General features: G+C 53.1%; 2 protein-coding genes across 2 annotated transcripts in view; one reads left to right on the top strand and one right to left on the bottom strand.

The window, feature by feature from the left end:
• Window positions 1-721: 721 nt before the first annotated feature.
• Dnase1 (deoxyribonuclease 1) lies at window positions 722-2783 on the top strand. The gene is made up of 9 exons (XM_048333291.1): window positions 722-801; window positions 1058-1205; window positions 1437-1525; window positions 1649-1732; window positions 1806-1921; window positions 2004-2116; window positions 2190-2344; window positions 2480-2576; window positions 2708-2783. The coding sequence occupies exons 2-9, from the start codon at window positions 1059-1061 to the stop codon at window positions 2753-2755; spliced, it is 849 nt and encodes a 282-aa protein (XP_048189248.1). The 5' UTR covers window positions 722-801; window position 1058; the 3' UTR covers window positions 2756-2783.
• A 25-nt stretch (window positions 2784-2808) lies between these two features.
• Trap1 (TNF receptor associated protein 1) overlaps window positions 2809-17501 on the bottom strand; it is a 28236-nt gene continuing 13543 nt past the window's right edge. Inside the window, exons 6-18 of the mRNA XM_048333290.1 lie at window positions 17316-17476; window positions 15855-15964; window positions 14744-14817; window positions 13983-14138; window positions 11860-11980; window positions 10825-10894; window positions 8892-9039; window positions 6996-7181; window positions 6636-6774; window positions 6282-6367; window positions 4993-5138; window positions 3132-3204; window positions 2809-3026 (exon numbers count right to left, since the gene is read on the bottom strand). Of these exons, the coding sequence (XP_048189247.1) occupies window positions 2925-3026; window positions 3132-3204; window positions 4993-5138; window positions 6282-6367; window positions 6636-6774; window positions 6996-7181; window positions 8892-9039; window positions 10825-10894; window positions 11860-11980; window positions 13983-14138; window positions 14744-14817; window positions 15855-15964; window positions 17316-17476 (1572 nt within the window). The 3' untranslated portion in view covers window positions 2809-2924. The remainder of the gene's footprint in view (window positions 3027-3131; window positions 3205-4992; window positions 5139-6281; window positions 6368-6635; window positions 6775-6995; window positions 7182-8891; window positions 9040-10824; window positions 10895-11859; window positions 11981-13982; window positions 14139-14743; window positions 14818-15854; window positions 15965-17315; window positions 17477-17501) is intronic.

The following is a 17501-nucleotide window of genomic DNA, read 5'->3' as shown; positions in this document are numbered from 1 at the left end:
CAGAATGGTAAGAGGATCTTAAGCTGCTGAATTAGTGGTAACATGTAGTGGCCCAGGAAATGAACATGAGTGGGAAGGTCAGAATTCTGCAAGAAGGAGTCTGACTGGGCCAAAGCTTGGCCCTGGGTGCTGCAGTCCCCCAGGGCTAGCATCACAGCCTTTCATTGGCCACAGGGGTGCCAGTAGCCTCAGTGCTTATATCCTGTAGTCCTTGTCCAGAGACCCTAAATTCTTGCCCAGTTGCACACCTCACAGTTGATAAAGGAGGAAGGCAGGAAGGAGTTGGGGTGGCCAGACAATCTTGGGCCCCATTTGCAACACCCACCTAGGATATGGCTTTGCCTTAGCATCAAGGTGACCTCAAGGTTAGAACAGAGACATGAGCAAGCCCAGCTCTACCACACACCTGCCCCTCCCCAGTGAGCTTACAGGCTGGGCAAAGGACACTTTAGGCAAAGGACACTTTAGGCATTTTACAACCATGTGCAAACATGATTATCAAGTGTTTTTATAATAGCAAGGATCTGTGTCTGTTGAAGTCAGCACATGCCAGCAGCCCGCCCACTACCTCAGGGGAAGTACACAGGCACTGCCTTTGTTCTGTATTCTCAGGTGGAGGGTGCACGCGAGCCAGGCCTGGGAGGTCACGGATGCCTGAGCCTTTAAAACCTGGGCTGTGCCTGGCATTGCCTTTGCAGACACGGAGTCCAGCAGCTCTGCAGACTCTGCTTTGTAAAGGGCATCAGAGAGTATTCCAGACTCCTGGCACGAAACCCATCGTCTCTGTAGACATTACTTCAGGTGAGTGCCAGGTTTGTTCCTCCGGGCTACCCACCAGTCCTGTATGTCAGGCAGGTGGGCTTAAAGCTGTGTCATGCCCACAGAGCAAGCTAAGTGTGGGCTCTTGTGGCTAGTCTCCTCCAGCCAGCACTGCTCCCAGTGCTGGATTAGCTCGGGTATGTATTTGCCCTTTTGTATCGCCCAGAGGAAGGACTGAGATCCCAGGCCTGAGTCCTGGGTCTCACTGCTTCCATCTCCCCATGACTCAACTGTCCAGGATGAGGGGCATCATGCTGATGGGGACACTAGTTGCCCTGGCCTGTCTACAGCAGGCGGCTGTGTCTTTGAGGATCGCAGCCTTCAACATCCAGACTTTTGGGGAGACCAAGATGTCCAATGACACCCTCTCCAGATACATTGTGAAGGTAAGCCCAGGATGGCCGACTGCACGTGAGGGGAGAGGGGGATAGCAGGTGGGGTGTATGTTGTACCTCGGTCACTTGCCGTGCTGTCTGTGGCAGGCACATAAGGATGTAGCTGTCCTATGCCATAAAAATGCCCCAAGGAACAGAAGCTGTAACACTAGTGTGCTCACAGGCATGACCTGGCCAGTGGCTGGCTGGAGTATAACAGTCCCACCAACCCTTGCCCCATAGATCCTGAGTCGCTATGACATCGCCCTTGTCCAGGAGGTCAGAGACACCTACCTGGCAGCTGTGGGGAAGCTGCTGGACGAACTCAACCAGTAGGTGACCACCACTTCTGGGCACCGTCTCACGTTTCATCTGGGTGGCAGTGAGCAGGGCCCTGTCGGTAGCCAGAAGGTTCCCTCTGTTGCCCCAGCCATACCTTTGTTCCTTCCCTGCAGGGACGTACCAGACACCTATCGCTATGTGGTCAGTGAGCCGCTGGGACGCAGCAGCTACAAGGAGCAGTACCTTTTTGTGTACAGGTGAAGCCCCAGTTGTTGGCGAGCAGGTTTGCAGGTGTGGGGAGGACTGCTCCAAGCTCATCTTCTTCCACAGGCCTGACCAGGTCACGGTGCTGGACAGCTACTACTACGACGATGGCTGTGAGCCCTGTGGGAACGACACCTTCAGCAGAGAGCCAGCCATTGTCAGGTTCTCCTCCCCGTTCACCAGTGAGTGCTTCAGTGCGGCTGTCATGCTCCTCCACTCTGCATGCTGGGCAGTTCTTAGCTTGTCTCTCTCCTGTTTCCTCAGGTGTCAGCGAGTTCGCCATCGTGCCCTTGCACGCAGCCCCCACTGAGGCTGTCACTGAGATTGATGCTCTCTATGATGTCTACCTGGATGTCCAGCAGAAGTGGGGCCTGAAGGTGAGGCTGAGGCCCTGGGGTCCTGGCCTCTGGTGGGCCTTTGTCCCTGGGCCAACAGGTAGCTATCTTTCAGGACGTCATGTTGATGGGTGATTTCAACGCAGGCTGCAGCTATGTGACCCCCTCTCAGTGGTCCTCCATCCGCCTGCGCACAAGCCCTGCCTTCAAGTGGCTGATTCCTGACTCCGCTGATACCACGGTCTCTTCTACGCACTGTGCCTACGATAGGTGGGTGCGGCTGGCAGGCCTGGATGTCTAGTGTTCGGCTCTCAGTATTCACTAGGCCCCCAGTCCTCAGAGCCAAGTGGCATAAGCCTGGGCCCACTGACCTGAGGAAACCTTGTCTCCTGGGCCTGCTTGTAGGATCGTGGTGGCTGGAGAGCTGCTCCAGGATGCTGTCGTTCCTGACTCAGCTGCTCCCTTTGACTTCCAGGCAGCATACAAACTGAGCGTCCCTCTCGTGAGTGCCCTTTATACGGTGGGGGCCAGGAGCCCGGGAGAGCCAACAGTGCTTTCAGGGGAGGAGGGATAGTTTGGCCTATGGCTTCCTCTACCAGCTCATCCTCCAGAACCCGTGCCCTCCCCCTACAGGCCAAAGCCATCAGTGATCACTACCCTGTGGAGGTAACACTCCAGTGAGAGCACTGCCTGCTTCAGCACATCTGGATAGACAAAATGTTGGTAACGCTGAATTAAGAAATACCTTTTAATGGAGGTAAATAAAGCTAAACGTGGTGGTCTACTTGGGGTGTCCAAGCCTCTCACTCGTGCCTCCAAGATAGACATGGCTCTAGCTTAAGTTTAGCCATCAGTGTTTTTCTAGGGCCTTAACGAGCAGGTCATTCAGACGGCTAACCATGGGCCTAGGGTCATCCACAAGTCCTGCTGCTATCATGGCGTTCTCATAGATCTGTAAGGCAGGGAGGAAACTGCGTTAGGGAGGGTGCAAACCCAAAATGTGGAAAAGGAAAAGTAGCTTCCCACTTCTAAGCCAGACCCAGCCAGTTCCACTCACCTGATCCACAAGCAGCTGGGCCAGCTCTGGCTCACATTCTCTCAGCTGGCTGAGCTTCCTGATCAGCGCGTGCCTGCCATGATGGAAAACACCAGGAAAGTCAATTCTGAGTACCACTCACCTTTGAGCAGTCAGGGATACCAGGGAACTTGGTAAAAAGTGTACACAAATGAGTTGTATCTGGTTAGCCACAATTCTATACCCATAAGTCCAAGAGAGCAGAATCAGTTAAGAATAGAAATGCAGCCATTCTAAACTAATGCACACACCTTTAAATAAAAGGGATAGTAAATCTTAACCACTATGAAGCAAGCTCTGGGAACAAACAGCTCAGTGCTGTAGGCGAAAATAGTATACACAGACCCAATAAAGTCAGCATTTCACTGAGTGAAAAACAGATCATTTATAGTTTTATGGAGCTAAGGGATCAAATTTGTAAAAACTAAGAATAGGTAAGAACAGATAAATGCTTTATAAAGTCCAAAAACCTAAAACAAATTTAATTGTGTAACACTTTTTGCCTGTATGAGAAAGTAAACTTATTGCACTGGTAGCTCATGCCTATAATCCTAGCTCAAGGTTCAAAGCTACACAGTTTCCACCTAAAAAAATACAACTGTCACACATACAACTTTAAAATACTCAACAAGACATAAAACTACACAAGGCCAGGCAGATTGTGATTGAGTCAGCCTGGGTTACAAATACTGATGACCTTGTCTCCAAAGGAAAAAAAAGATGTGGAAATTACCAGACTAATTTAAGACTTCACTGTGAAGTTGTGAGAGAAAAATGCACACGTGCTTTCATGGCAGTGGGCTGAGAAACGATGAAACTGGACCTCCCCTTTCACCAGATGAACTTGATACTAATGGATTACAGAACTCAGATGGTCAAAAACAAGAGACCTCACACATTTCTAGTCTGCACAGAGCATCTAATGAGTTTAAGAGCTTCTACTCACTAAAATAGGGGAAAGGCAGATCTGAGGATCATGGTTCAAAGCTAACCTACGCAGGAAAATCTGTTATTTCCAAAGTGGTAGAAAAAAGCTCAGGGACAGTGCCCAGGCCTTAGGATTGGTGAAAAGAAAAAAGGGATAGGAGCAAATAGGTAACAGTTGCAGGGGCTAAAGTGATATACAAATGAGTAAGGAAGAGAGCCCAGTAGGAAAGGGAGCTTTAAAAGATTGGGGGTGTGGCTTAGTAGTAGAGCACTTGCCTAGCATGCATGAAGCCCTGGGTTCAATTCCTCAGTACCACATACACAGAAAAGCCAGAAGTGGCCCTGTGGCTCAAGTGGTAGAGTGCTAGCCTCGAGCAAAAGGAGCTCAGGGACAGACAGTGCCCAGGGCCAGTAGTCTTGAAGGAAGGTACTCAGTGGCACACTCAGGGACCTGGGGGCTCTTTGAGGAAACAGCTTGGCAATGCCTGGCCAGCTGGTGTCTATGTACATCTTAGAGAAACCCGCATGTGTAGTAGACCCTATACTAAGAGCCAAATTGCAAATTACCTAGATGCCCATGAGAAAATGGATGAGCATGCTGCACAGTGGGATTTGTACATCACCATCCAGCTGTGGAAACCACTCAGCAAAACCCAAGATCAAAATAGGCAAACCAAGCAAGTGAGGCACTGGGGGCACTGCTGGGGAGGTGGAATTGTAGATCTGATGACTTGGCAAGCAGGGGTTGGCAACAAAGTTCATTTTAAACTTCACATGGGTACAATTTAAACTAAATAGCTGAACTCGCTTTGTCCTCCAATTGCACACAAGGTCTGTGCCTTTCCCTGGAACCCCCATATATGCAATCTATAGGATCCCCTGGTGGTCACAAAATCAGATCCTGGCCTGGGCGAACCTGGGGTTGATCTCCAGCGTGGGCTGCAGCAGTTGAGCGCGCTCCTCCTGAGTCTTGGCCAGCTGCTGCATGCGCAGGAAGTGCCGGGCTGCTCCCATCTCCAGCACAGTCACCATGGCAGGGTGGGTGTCCAGGCGGAAAGTGACCTGCAAATAAGGCCAGGATGGAGCTGAGGGGGACTCTGGTGGCAAGCCCAGGTCTGGCTGTCTTAGGCAGAGGTAACATTTCCCAGAACCATGGGTCCCAGAGATGTCTGCTCACAGCCAGCAAGCAGCCTCCCGGCTCCCCATTGCCTCTGAAGGCATGGAAGCTTATGTAGGGAGTCCCGCCGCCTCCCCAAGACCAGGCAATTCCAGGCAGCGCCACAGATGTCTCTATGGGAGGACTAAGCCAGCTTACACTCTTGGGTACCCACAAGTAGTGCCCTGAACCAGGGTCAGTACGGAGGGCCTTAAGAGTCCCAATGCAGGCCAGAGACTTCCTGCACGTCAGCCTCGCCACGGGGATGTGTGTGGATTTGGGGTGATTTGAGGCCCCACTCCCTGACAAGTGCTGTGATCTTGACTGCTAATCAGCCTGGGGACTGGGTAGGGTATTGGGGCTTGAACATAGGCTCTACCCTTAGCTTTTTCTCTCAAGGCTGAACACTCAACTACTTGAGCCACAGCTCCCTTTCCAGCTTTTAGTCTCAAGACTTTCCTGCCCAGGTTGGCTTCCAACCATGAGCCTCAAAACTTGGCCTCCAGAGTAGCTGGCATTTGTAAGGCAGGGGTGTCATGTGATTCAATCTGTGCATTGTGGCTCTGGTGTGCTGTCTGTAGTTCCTTCTCACTGACCCTCATCTTGGTGCCTCCTGGGCCTGAGACCACCTGCTTCCTGTGGAGCCCCTCCTAAATGTGGCCATGAGCCACTGGCCATGCGTAGACTGTCCCTTCTCTGCAGGCGTATCTCTGGCTCTGAGTGCTCTGAAGCCCACCTACAGCCCACACTAGGGAGAAGGTGGCTCCTGGGGCCGTGATGGCTTACCACTTGTTTGAATTTCCACTGCAGCCATTGCAGCTGCACAGGGTCTACATCAGGCTGGCCCCAGGTGGCCCTGGGGTCGTTCTCAGTGACTGGCACCCTAGGCCTCCGCTGCTCCTTCCAGTTACCAAGTTCTCTACTGCATGGAGAGGGTAGGCCAGGTCTTACCTGCTGCAGCAGGCCCCCCATGGCTGCACATGTGTGAGCAGCGGCCTGTGGTGGGTCCTGTGGGCCACCGTGTGGCCTTGGGTTCCGGGAAGCCTCACCTTCACATTGGCCACTCGAGGCCCCAGAGCGTTCCTCATCCAGGCCATCAGCTCCTCTGTCTCCTTCTCGGTCAGGCGCTCAGTGGCTGCAAAGAGTTGGAGTGAGCAGGTGGGCGGCCACTGTGGGGCCGTCTAGGATGCCACCCGCCTCCCCTGCTCCACAGAGCTCCTGGAAACACCCCACCTACAGTGGCGCTTTGCACCTGTGCCCACTTAGTTCTGTTAAGGATGAAGGAGTTGGAGACACCAGACCTCATGTTTCTAGGAACTGCTAGGATGCTCCAAACACCAGACCCCAGCCCTCCTGCTCTGCCCCTGGTGCACAGCCTGGCCCTGGAGAGGGGGAGAGCCAACCTGGGGACGTGTCCTCAAACTTCTCCTCCTTATAGTGATCCACAACAATGTCTGTCTCCACTGAGATCAGCTTCTTCTTGTCAAACTCGCGCAGGTGCAGCAGGGTGAGCTCGTCAAACTGCTCATAGCAGAAGAGCACCTAGAGAAGCCCCAAGCCCTCCATCAGCAAGGCAGCAAAGGGGAGTCTGCTTGGGACTCTGGGCCTCCGAGGCCTGACTGCCTATTTACCAGAAGGTTCTGAGAGGGCCTCACCTACTGGCAGACACGGCCTCCTGGCTTGGGTGCATTTGGCCACTCCTCCCAAGGTCAGAGTGTGGGTTCTAGACCCTCCCTTAGAGCAGAAGGAAGAGGCTTGCTCACCTCGGTGTTCTTCTGCTTCATGGCCTCATAGTAGGGGGAGGTCTCGGCCAGGTGGCGGCTGGGTGCGCACAGGTAGTAGATGTTGCGGGTGCCGGGCTGCATGCGGCTGGCATAGTCAGAGAGGCTGGTGAGGCGGCCGGCTGGCAGTGCTGAGGACTCATAGCGCAGCAGCTTCGCAATGTCCTCCTGCACATGCACAAGGTGGTCACCGCTGGGCTGGCTCACAGACACTCTGGCACCCTCTCCTGGGAGGCCCAGAGCCTGTCCATGGCAAACACCGCTCCCCAGGGTCTTTCCTGTCTTCAGTGACACCGGTCATGTGTGTGAAGCCCACATGACCCAGCTTCCCTGGGTGCAAGTGGGCCTGGAGCGAGCCCTAGGTGCTCATGCAGCCAGCCGGTCCCTGCAGCCAGCGGCCTGGAGGCCACCTGGTCGACGCCACCGTCCCATGTTGCACAGAGGGTGGGAGGTGGCACCAGACCCCGAGAAAGGTGCAGGTGACTGTGCTGTGCTGGACTCAGTGGACGAGGGGCAGTGTCTGTGCTCAGACCTGGGTCCTGGCTGGCACAAGTGTACAGAACGGGGGCATGCTTGTGATACACTTGAGAAAGCTCAGCACATGTGAACACTGCAGGGTGCTAGTGACCACGAGTAAGAAAACAAGGGGATAGCACTGCCTGGCAGATCTTGGTCCCCAAAGGCCCGCCTTGCAGACCCGAGCCAGTGCAACAGCAGTGAGCGCCCTCGGTAAGCCAGAAGCCACTTGTGGCGGGGTACAGGGAAAAGGTGGAGACCGGGCCCGACTGGGGGAAGCAGTGACAAAGTTCATTGTTTCCTGGCTGACATGACATAGAATGTGACAAGCCACAGGAACTTGCTGGGCATCAGGAGATGGGAGGACCCAGAGAAGCCAATGAGCCTTCTTTGTACATCTGCACCCCATCATCCCACAGCCCGGGGGGTAAGATGCAGGCCAGTGCTGCCAGGGCACCTGTGGGAGGGCTGGAATACTTCAGAGGCAGAGGTGGCCATGCTGTGCCTACCACAGCCACGCCACACGGCAGGTGACACAGACATCATGGTATCAAAAGGATATTTCAGCCAGGTGCCAGAGGTCCAGGCCTGTGATCCCAGCTACTCAGGAAGCTGAGATCTAAGGATTGTGGTTCCAAGTTAGTCTGGGCAAGAAATCCTGAGATTCTCATCTCCAATTAATCACAGAAAAAGCTAGAGGTGACACTGGCTCAAATGGTAGAGTGCTAGCTTTGAGCAAAAGAAGCTCAGGGACAGATAGTGCCCAGGCGCTGAGTTCAAACCCCAGGACTGGCAAAAAAAAAAAAAAAACACCGATATTTCCATTTAAAATAGCCAAAAACATTTAGGAAACAAGTTCTTGTTTCTCAATAAAGGGCTCAGCCCCAATGGCCCATACAACTGCTCCTTCCCTCCATGGGGTACCTACAATTCCTTTCTTTGGGCCCCTGGTTCCCCACATCCACTGAGGAAGACCATGTGCGCCCACTTCCTGCTAGCTTCAAGGCCAGCAGCCAGCAGGCCTGGCCCTTTGGCCTATGGGGGCGGGGGAGGGGGGGAGAACCCAGCCAGCCAGAGTGGCCCTAGGAGGTGGCTAAGGCTCCCCTCTGCATGTCTATGAGTGTGTTTCAATGAGATTAGCTAAGGGGGCCCATGGAGGCACTGTTCTATAGGGTGGGGTTCCAGGTGGGATAAAAAGCCTGCTTCCTAGCTGTGATGTGACTGTGGGCCACAATAAGCATTTGAAGTTGGGAGCTGAGTGAGTGGTCCCTACGCCGCCAGGCCGGGGACTCGGGCTGTGGACCACACAGCAGGCCCTTGCTGATCCTGGCAGCAGGGATGGATCACGGAAGGCCAGCTTACCTTGACCTCCTGCTCCGCAGAGGTCACGATGCCTTCCCTCATGAACAGGCCATAGTCTTCAAAAAACTTGGCATATTTCTCAGCATCTTTTTTGCTCTGGTCAACGAAAAACTTTATCACCCTCTGCTGTAGAACATCTCGAAGTTTCCTTCAAAACAGAATTCGATGCAGGTTAACAGGAGCTCTGAGCACCAGGGCAGAGGAGCCACTGGGGAAGCATGGGAGGTGACTGGGGCCTGGTGAAAAGGACGGTGCTGCCCTCTGCAGGCGGCGACGCGCACAGCCGTCCTCTGGGGAAGAGGATCTGCACAGCTCAATGCCTATGGTTCCAGCAAACAGTCAAGAGTGCCAAACATACAGACCAGGGCGCCCACTGGGTGCGTGCTATGCACAGACTTTGCATGCAGTGCAAGAGCACAATGCTCAGTGGCAACCCACACCATAGAAGATCACATCTGACAGTCCCGGAGGAACACGGAAGCAAGCGCCTGTGTTGAGACCTGGACTCAGCAGGGACGTGCAAGTCTGCACTGCAGCTCTCCAAAACTGCAATTCTGCGGGTCAGGTCCACACAAGCGTGCACCACCATGCAAGGCAGGAAACTAGGAGCCACTGTATCAGTGGATCAGGTCACATTCCCTGTTAGTCTTGACTTTCCTTTGCAAACGTAAAGCTACAACCTATCCCCACCAAGGTCCAGGCCAGTGACAGCAACTCTAAAACCCACTTAAGCTTTTCCCACTCCTCCTCGTGCCCTCAGCCTCAGCTGAGAACAGGACCAGGCCTGCGCAGGTTGGAGCCGGCAGAGGGGAGGGCACGTGTGAGGACTATGGGGACAGCAAGCCTGCATGTCTGAGCCACACAGGATGCCAAGGCACCAAAGAGAGCAATGAGGCCAAGGCAGACGAGCAACCTGGATTTGGTTTCGCTGAATGGGTGAATGATCACATAAAGGCTAACAAAGGGAGACTCCTCAATGCAAAAAGGGCCTTCCAAACACCGAAGGGGAGAAACTAGGATGCCCCAGAGTAAGGTACTAGCATGAGCAGGACAGATTTTTAATAGCCAAGCACAGTAGCTCAACTTGTGATCCCACCCAATCAGGAGGCAGAGAAAATGAAGTTTAATTAAGATTTGAGGCTGGTTCCCTGGCAAACATTTGAGACTGACCAGACACTGCTGGCTCATGTTTGTGAGGCTGAGATCTGAGGACTGTGCTCAGGCAAACAAATCTAAGACACTCTTACCTCCAATTAACTAGCAAGAAGCTAGAACTGGTGGTATAGTTCAAGTGGTAGATTGCCACGGGTGAGCAAAACGTCCAAATGAGCACATGAGGCACTGAATAACTCCAGTATCAGCATCAAAAAATAAAAAACTAGGGGCTGGGAATGTGGCTTAGCGTTAGAGTATTTGCCTAGCAAGCATGAAGCTCTGGGTTCGATTCCTCAGTCCCACATAAACAGAGCCAGAAGTGCTGCTGTGGCTCACATGATAGAGCACTAGCCTTGAGCACAAAGAGGCTAGGGACAGCGTCCAAGCCCTGAGTTCAAGGCCGGGAGCGACAAAAAACAAACAACAAAACCAAATCCTTGAGACGCTCCCTGAAAATGGAAAAAGCTGTAGCATAAGACACAGAATTTTTAATCAGATTTTATTAAAAAAAAAACAAGACTAAATAAGACTAGCCAGTGCTGGTAGCTCATGCCTATAACCTGAGTGAGCTACTGAGAGGGCTGTGATCTGAGGTTTGCGGTTTGAAGCAAGCACAGTAGGAAAGTCTGAGACTCTTTGTCTCCAATGAACCACCAAAAAGCCAAAAGCAGAGCTGTGGCTCAAAATTGACAGTGCCCAAGCCCCCGGTTCTAGCCTCAGGACAACACAACTAGAGCAGGGAGTGGCTGCTTTCATCTTGAGCCCCGCAGCAACGTACCGGATGAGTGCGCTCTCCTGCAGGAGCTCCCGGCTGAGGTTCAGGGGGATGTCCTCACTGTCCACCACACCTGAGGGGACGGCACGGTCACACTCACATTCCAGCCTCTTACTCCTCCTCTCACAGCTTGGCCTTGCATGGGCCACTGTGGCAAGAAGCAGCAGGGAGAACTGGGCTGCTCCTCTATACCCTGCTCACCCACCCAGGTGGCCTGGGTCAAGACCCAGCCTGAGCGTCAGGCCTACATGTACTTGGGGGGACGGGGGGGCTTAGAAGACTTAGGATACTTGGCAAACATGTTCTGGATTTTACCTTAATAGTCCTAAGCCAAGGCTGGGGGCTCACATAATGCTAGCTACTCTGAAGACTGAGATCTGAGGATCATGGTTCAAAGCCAGCAAAAGCAAGAAAGTCTGAGATGCTTATCTCCAATTAACCATCAAAAAAGCTGGAAGTGGAGCTGTGGCTCAAGTGGTAGAGCACTAGCCTTGAGCACAAAAGTTCAGAGACAGTGCAGAGGCCCTGGCTCTGAGTTCAAGCCCCAGGACTGGCATGCACACACATGTACACACGAAATCCTAACTAAACAGGAGGAAGCAGGGCACCTAACTAATCCCAGCACTTGGGGTGCTTAAGATAAGGAGGACTGTGACTTTGAGGCTAAACCTGACCTACATGGCAAGATACTGTCTCACATTCACATTCACACTCACATATACACACATACTCCTAACACTGTGAATAGTATGTGCCTTTGTGCTATCATAAAAAGGTCTAAATGTGAATCCTTTACTAAACTATTATCTCAAGGTTCAATGCAATTCATATAGAAATCTGAAAGTCATGTAAATTTTCTACACATTGCAAGAATGCAGTATGCACTCCCTAAATCAAGGCTGACGAGCGAGCCGCACCACGGGAGGGCCGGGCCACACTCAGCGGGGAGACCTGAGGCGGCACTGGCAGCACACTGGCCATCACACACTCAAGCACACCATCCACAGGTTGCTCTGGAGCACACGCCTGGCCCTGTACCTCGAATGAAGCGCAGCCACTTGGGCAGGATATCCGCGGCTTTGGTCTGGATGAGGACCTTGCGGCTGTATAGCGAGACACTGGAGCCCAGCTCCCGGCTCACATCAAACATGGATGGTTTCTGGGGACAAGGAAAGAGTTAGGCTCACCAGCATGGGTAGAAGCCCTACCCCAACCATGGGGAGGCAGCGCCAATGGTGGCATGCCACAGCTGGCTTTCCCTAGCGCTGCTCAAGGTGATGATCCCAGAGGACAATCTTTATTGCTCAGGATCTCTCACGAAACCCACTCCTGAGCTCTGCAGGGAAGGGTGGGCGCTGGCCTGGCACTGCTGCCCTCCCCAGCCCACACTCTATAGACGACATAAAGGTCTTGAATGTCCCCAAGAACCAAGCCAAGCCACAGGCTAGGGACCAGTCAGCAAATCCACAGCCAAATCCATCCTCAGCGGCTAAGGATGAGTATTACATTTTTAAATGGTTGGAGATAAAACTCAAAATAAGTTATTTCATGAAATGCAAAAAGGCAAAAAAATTCGAGGCCAGGTACAGTAATTCAAGTCTGTTAACCTTGCTATCGGGGAGGTAAAGATCAGAAAGATTCCAGCTCAAGACCAGCCTGTGCAAAAAAGTGAGACCCTACCAACCAACAAGCCAGACATAGATTGTGATCTAGCTACATGGGAAGCATGAATAGGCAAATTATGGTCCAAGATGACCTAAGTATAAACTCGAGATCCTATTCAAAAGTTAACAGTAGCTGGGCATTGGTGGCTCAGGTCTGTAATCTTAGCTAGTCAGGAGGCTGAGATCTGAGAGTCGTAGTTCCAAGCTAGCCCAGGCAGGAAAGTCCAGAGACTCTTACCTCCAATTAACCACTTAAAAACTGGACGCGGCACTTGTGGCTCAGAGTGGTAGAATGCTAGCCTTGAGCAGAAGGGCTCAGTGATATCACCAAGGCTCTATGAGGCAAGCACTTTTGCCACTCGGCCATATTCCCAGCCCCTAGCACCCAGCCAGGCTCTAAATTCAAGACCCACAACTGCCCACCCCCCAAAAAAAATCAGCAAAAAAACGAGAGCTTGACTGGCAATCATAGCAATCACACACACCCAAGTTCAAAATAAAACAAAAGATAGGCTGTGAATATGGCCTAATGGCAAGAGTGCTTGCCTCATATACATGAAGTGCTAGGCTCGATTCCTCAGCACCACATACATAGAAAAGGCCAGAAGTGGCGCTGTGGCTCAAGTGGCAGAGTGCTAGCTTTGAGCAAAAAGAAGCCAGGGACAGTGCTCAGGCCCTGAGTTCAAGGCCCAGGACTGGCAAAAAGAAATAATAGAATAAAATAAATTCTTTAAAAAAAAGATAGGAAATGTGGATACCAGAGTCCACAGCTCACTGTACCGCCTTGTGTGCAGAGGTGGTAAAGCAGCCTTTAGTCACAGCGCCAGTGTCAGCACTTACCACAGGGACTGTGACCACAAAGCCAGTTAGTGCTTTGTCCCCAGCACAGGCCCACTGGAGCCTACACTGCCTCAGTGCTGGGCTTGGTAATGGTGTAGGCTGAAGGGGGAGATTGCCAGCTGGCAGAAATTTGGCATTTTGAACAAGTCCTCAGGACACCAAGGCTCTGGCCCAGCTGCCACTTGAAACCAGTGAAGATCTTGATTGGTTCTTTCCCAGATGGTTCACGCAATGGGCTAGTGAGGCCAGAGGTTCTAAGCCACAGGCATGGTGTGGCAGAGGAAGGGGGCATGAGGAGGGGGAGGTAGGGACCCTAAGTGATGGGTGTGGGTGTTGAGGTGCAGGTGGGAGGGGCTGAGGCTGCCAAGGATTCTCCACTTCTCGTGGGCGCTTCCTGTGCACTGAGCCAGGGAGCAAAGGTGCGTGGAAGCACAGAGCCTGGTCCACAGGGTGTTGGGAAAACCTCCCACGGCCTCACCAGCCTGCCCCTGCCCCCAAGCACCAGCAGCCAGGCTTGCAGGGAAAGATGTCAGGGAAAGGGTGTCCCAAGTGTGACCCTGCTCCTCTGCTCCAGTCCTGGCGGTGGGCATTGAGCTGTTACCACTGTGGCCTCGGGCCCTGGTGCCCAGCACTCAAGCGCTGTGCCAGGGAGCTCACCATCTCCGGCACGTAGAAGATGCTCCGGATGTTGAGAGGCGCATCTGTCTTGTAGTGCAGGGTGTAGCGGGGCTTGTCATGTGCCTGAGCGATGTAGCGGTAGAACTCCTCATGCTCTGAGTCACTGATGTCCTTGGGGTCCATCATCCACACAGCCTAGACACGGGAACCAGTGGGGAACATCACATTCACAACACGACTTCCCAACAGCTGTGTGGAGCGGACTAGAAGAGCATGTGCCCTCACTAATCCCCTGGCAGAGCCAGGGCTTCCCAGGCACAGATCCCCCCACCTCTGCATCTCCACCCTCCAATGCTAGGGAAAGGACAATGAGGACACAACAAAGAATCTACAACTGTACATTCCCCCGCAGCCCCCACCCCAGTACAGGGACAGGAAAGGTCCTCCAGGAGGCCACAGTTGAGTGTGTCCACTGTCCCCGCACAGGCAAGCTGATGAACAAGGTCCCTTCCATGTAAGAGGTACCGATGTCACCCACCATGTGGCAGAACCGTGAAAACATGAAGCTCAGTGGAAGGAGCCAGAAACAACAGGACACGTCCACGAGCCTCCGCCACGTACAGTCCTAACACAGGCACATCCATAGCCAATCGTGGCTGCCAGTTTGGGAGAGGGTGGCTCACACAAACTCAAGGAACCCTGAGCCAGGTGGGCTGGACTGGGGACCTTGCTTTGCCTCTCCATCCTGAAATGTGTTTGTTCCAAGCTGCCCAAGCCCTGCAGGCAGCCCCGCACCGCACCTGCAGGGTGTTGATTCTCCGTCCATTGAGGTAGAGGGGGAAGCTGACAAAATTGCTGTACTTTGTTACCACATCTGCAGGAGACAGAGACACACGTGACACATACAGCCCCAGACAGGAGCAGGAGGTGTGCAGGTGCACGGAGGCTGCCAGGCAGTGCCTGTCCATGCTGCAACCACTTCATGGTGTGGGACTAGGGCGCAGTAAGGACAGGTCCTCCTTAGCCTGCACAGGGGAGCAGATCCAGAGGAAAGCAGACTGATAGGGGTCTAATGCCCCGAGACAACACAGTGCTCAGTCTGGCCTATGTGCAAACCAGGAGCCAAGTGGCAAGCCCCAGAAGGGGCTCAGTGCTCCCCATCAGCCTTCAGTGATAGCCAGAGAAGTATACTGCTTTTAAGGTCCTATTTTTTGTTGTTGTTGGTTGTGGGGCTTGAACTCTGGGCCTGAGCACTGTCCCTGAGCGCTTCAGTTAAAGGCTAGCACTCTATCACTTGAGCCACAGCGCCACTTCCAGTGTTCTGGTCACTAACTGGATAAGAGTCTCATGGCCTTTCCTGTCCCGGCTGGCTTTGAACCTCAATCCTCAGATCTCAGCCTCCTGAACAGTTAGGATTGCAGGCGTGAGCCACTAGCATCTGGCCCTTTTTGATTTTTTTTGGCCAGTCCTGGGGCTTGGACTCAGGGTCTGAGCACTGTCCCTGGCTTCTTTTTGCTCAAGGCTAGCATTCTGCCACTTGAGCCACAGCGCCACTTCTGGCCACTTTCTGTATATGTGGTGCTGGGGAATTGAACCCAGGGCTTCATGTATACAAGGCAAGCACTCTTGCCACTAGGCCATATCCCCAGCCCAAGTGGCCCTTTTTTATTTTAAGCATTGTAAATGCTAATAAATTCTGCTCATTTTTTTCAACCACATGTTGCGTTGAAATAAAAACAAAAATGAGAAGTACAAGAATGAAGGCTGCATACCCCGTGTGTCAGCTGGCCCTGTCTCCAGGAGGCCTCCATCAGCCAGGCCATGGACTCAGGCCTCCTCAGCTGCCCCCAGCCCTCACCCAGGCAGGTCTAGTGAAACCCGTGATGCCCTGCAGGTACCTGGGCCCCTCACCTCGCACGCGGGCCTCATTGGAGAACTCTTTGCAGTCTGATTTGAGGTGGATGATTATTTTGGTCCCAGTTCGAACTCCTGAAGCTTCAGCAATTTTAAACACCCCAGAGCTGAGACACAGGGAAAGGAAAGACACATTCACATTCACTATCTACACAGCTAAGTGCAGAAAATCCAGCCACTCCTGGGGTTTTTACAAGCAGACTCCAAGCCAGCATGCAAAAAGGGAGACCAAAAATATCCTCTCCTTTTCTGCTTTATTGAGATGGGAGAGGGAGGGGTCTTGCTGTGCATTCTAGACTAGCCTAGAACTTGATCCTCTTGCCTCCAGCCTCCCAAGTGCTGGGCTTTAAGCATGTGTTACCACATCTGACTACCCTGTTCCAGGCCCTGCAGAGCTCTCTTCATGCCACCAGAGGGACAAAGGGACAAAGACAGCCGCAGTGTGGCACAGCGCTCTGCGTGCTGTGGTGCAGAGCCCCTGGTTCCTACAGGAGTCCTGCCCACCTCAGAACCTCCTGCGCCTGTGTGACTCAGAGCACCAGTGGGCCTAGCTCAGCTCACAACTCACAGTAGGGCAGCGGGTAGAGGGAAACAAGGCTAACCAGCGTGGCTCTGGACTGTCAGGGGCTGTGCTCTGAGGAGAGCAGAAACTGCTTCATAAGCGTAGCACTGGGGAGGCCCAGAGGGGCCTTCTGGTGCTGGGCCACATCCAGCCACAGGAAGCACTGCTTTCACTGCACTTACAGAAATCTGGCTGGGGGCTGGGGATATGGCCTAGTGGCAAGAGTGCTTGCCTCGTATACATGAAGCCCTGGGTTCAATTCCCCAGCACCACATATACAGAAAATGGCCAGAAGTGGCGCTGTGGTTCAAGTGGCAGAGTGCTAGCCTTGAGCAAAAAGAAGCCAGGGACAGTGCTCAGCCCTGAGTCCAAGCCTCAGGACTGGCCAAGAAATCTGTCTGGACTGAGGGAAGAGGCAGCTGTGCTCTGGCCAGGCCTCCTGCCCGAGACATGCCGTAATGGCATGTGGAAATGCACAACCAAGAATCAAGGTTTTTAAAATAGGCTCAAATTTAGCTAAAGAATAATTCTCAAATTGACTAGACAGGGCACATGGGAGCCTGGCAGGGGGATGAGGCTGCTCCCGCCTGATGAAGGCCCCACAGCACCTGCAGTGCAGGGCGCCAGAGAAAGGCGGGCCTCACACAATGGTACGGAAGAGCTCAGCCTCGAGTGGCCAGCACTGCACAACAGTGACCAGCCCTACGGGCCAGCTGAGCCACAAAACAGCACTCACACATCAGGTCAACAACCCAGAAAATGCTGGAAAATGCAGAAAGTGTCACACTTGCCAAACTCAGTGGTAACTGTCAATGTGCATGTCAGGTGACGGGTGACTCGAATGTCCTCAGGGAGAAGTACGCTCCCTAACAGACCCAGGTCAGGTCCTCACTCACCCATCTGAAAGCCACTGGTAACCTGGGCTCCCCAGTGCTGCAGAGCGGGAATAGACCTCCACTCTGTCGGCCACCATGAAGGCTGAGTAGAAACCCACGCCAAACTGCCCGATGATCTTGCTGCTGGCCTCAGCCTGGTTCTGCAGTGCTTCCAGAAAAGCCTGCGGCGACAAAGGCAGATCAGAG

This window comes from Perognathus longimembris, chromosome 23, assembly GCF_023159225.1.
Source record: "Perognathus longimembris pacificus isolate PPM17 chromosome 23, ASM2315922v1, whole genome shotgun sequence".
Taxonomy (NCBI): domain Eukaryota; kingdom Metazoa; phylum Chordata; class Mammalia; order Rodentia; family Heteromyidae; genus Perognathus; species Perognathus longimembris.
This window is presented reverse-complemented; position numbering and strand designations above follow the sequence as displayed.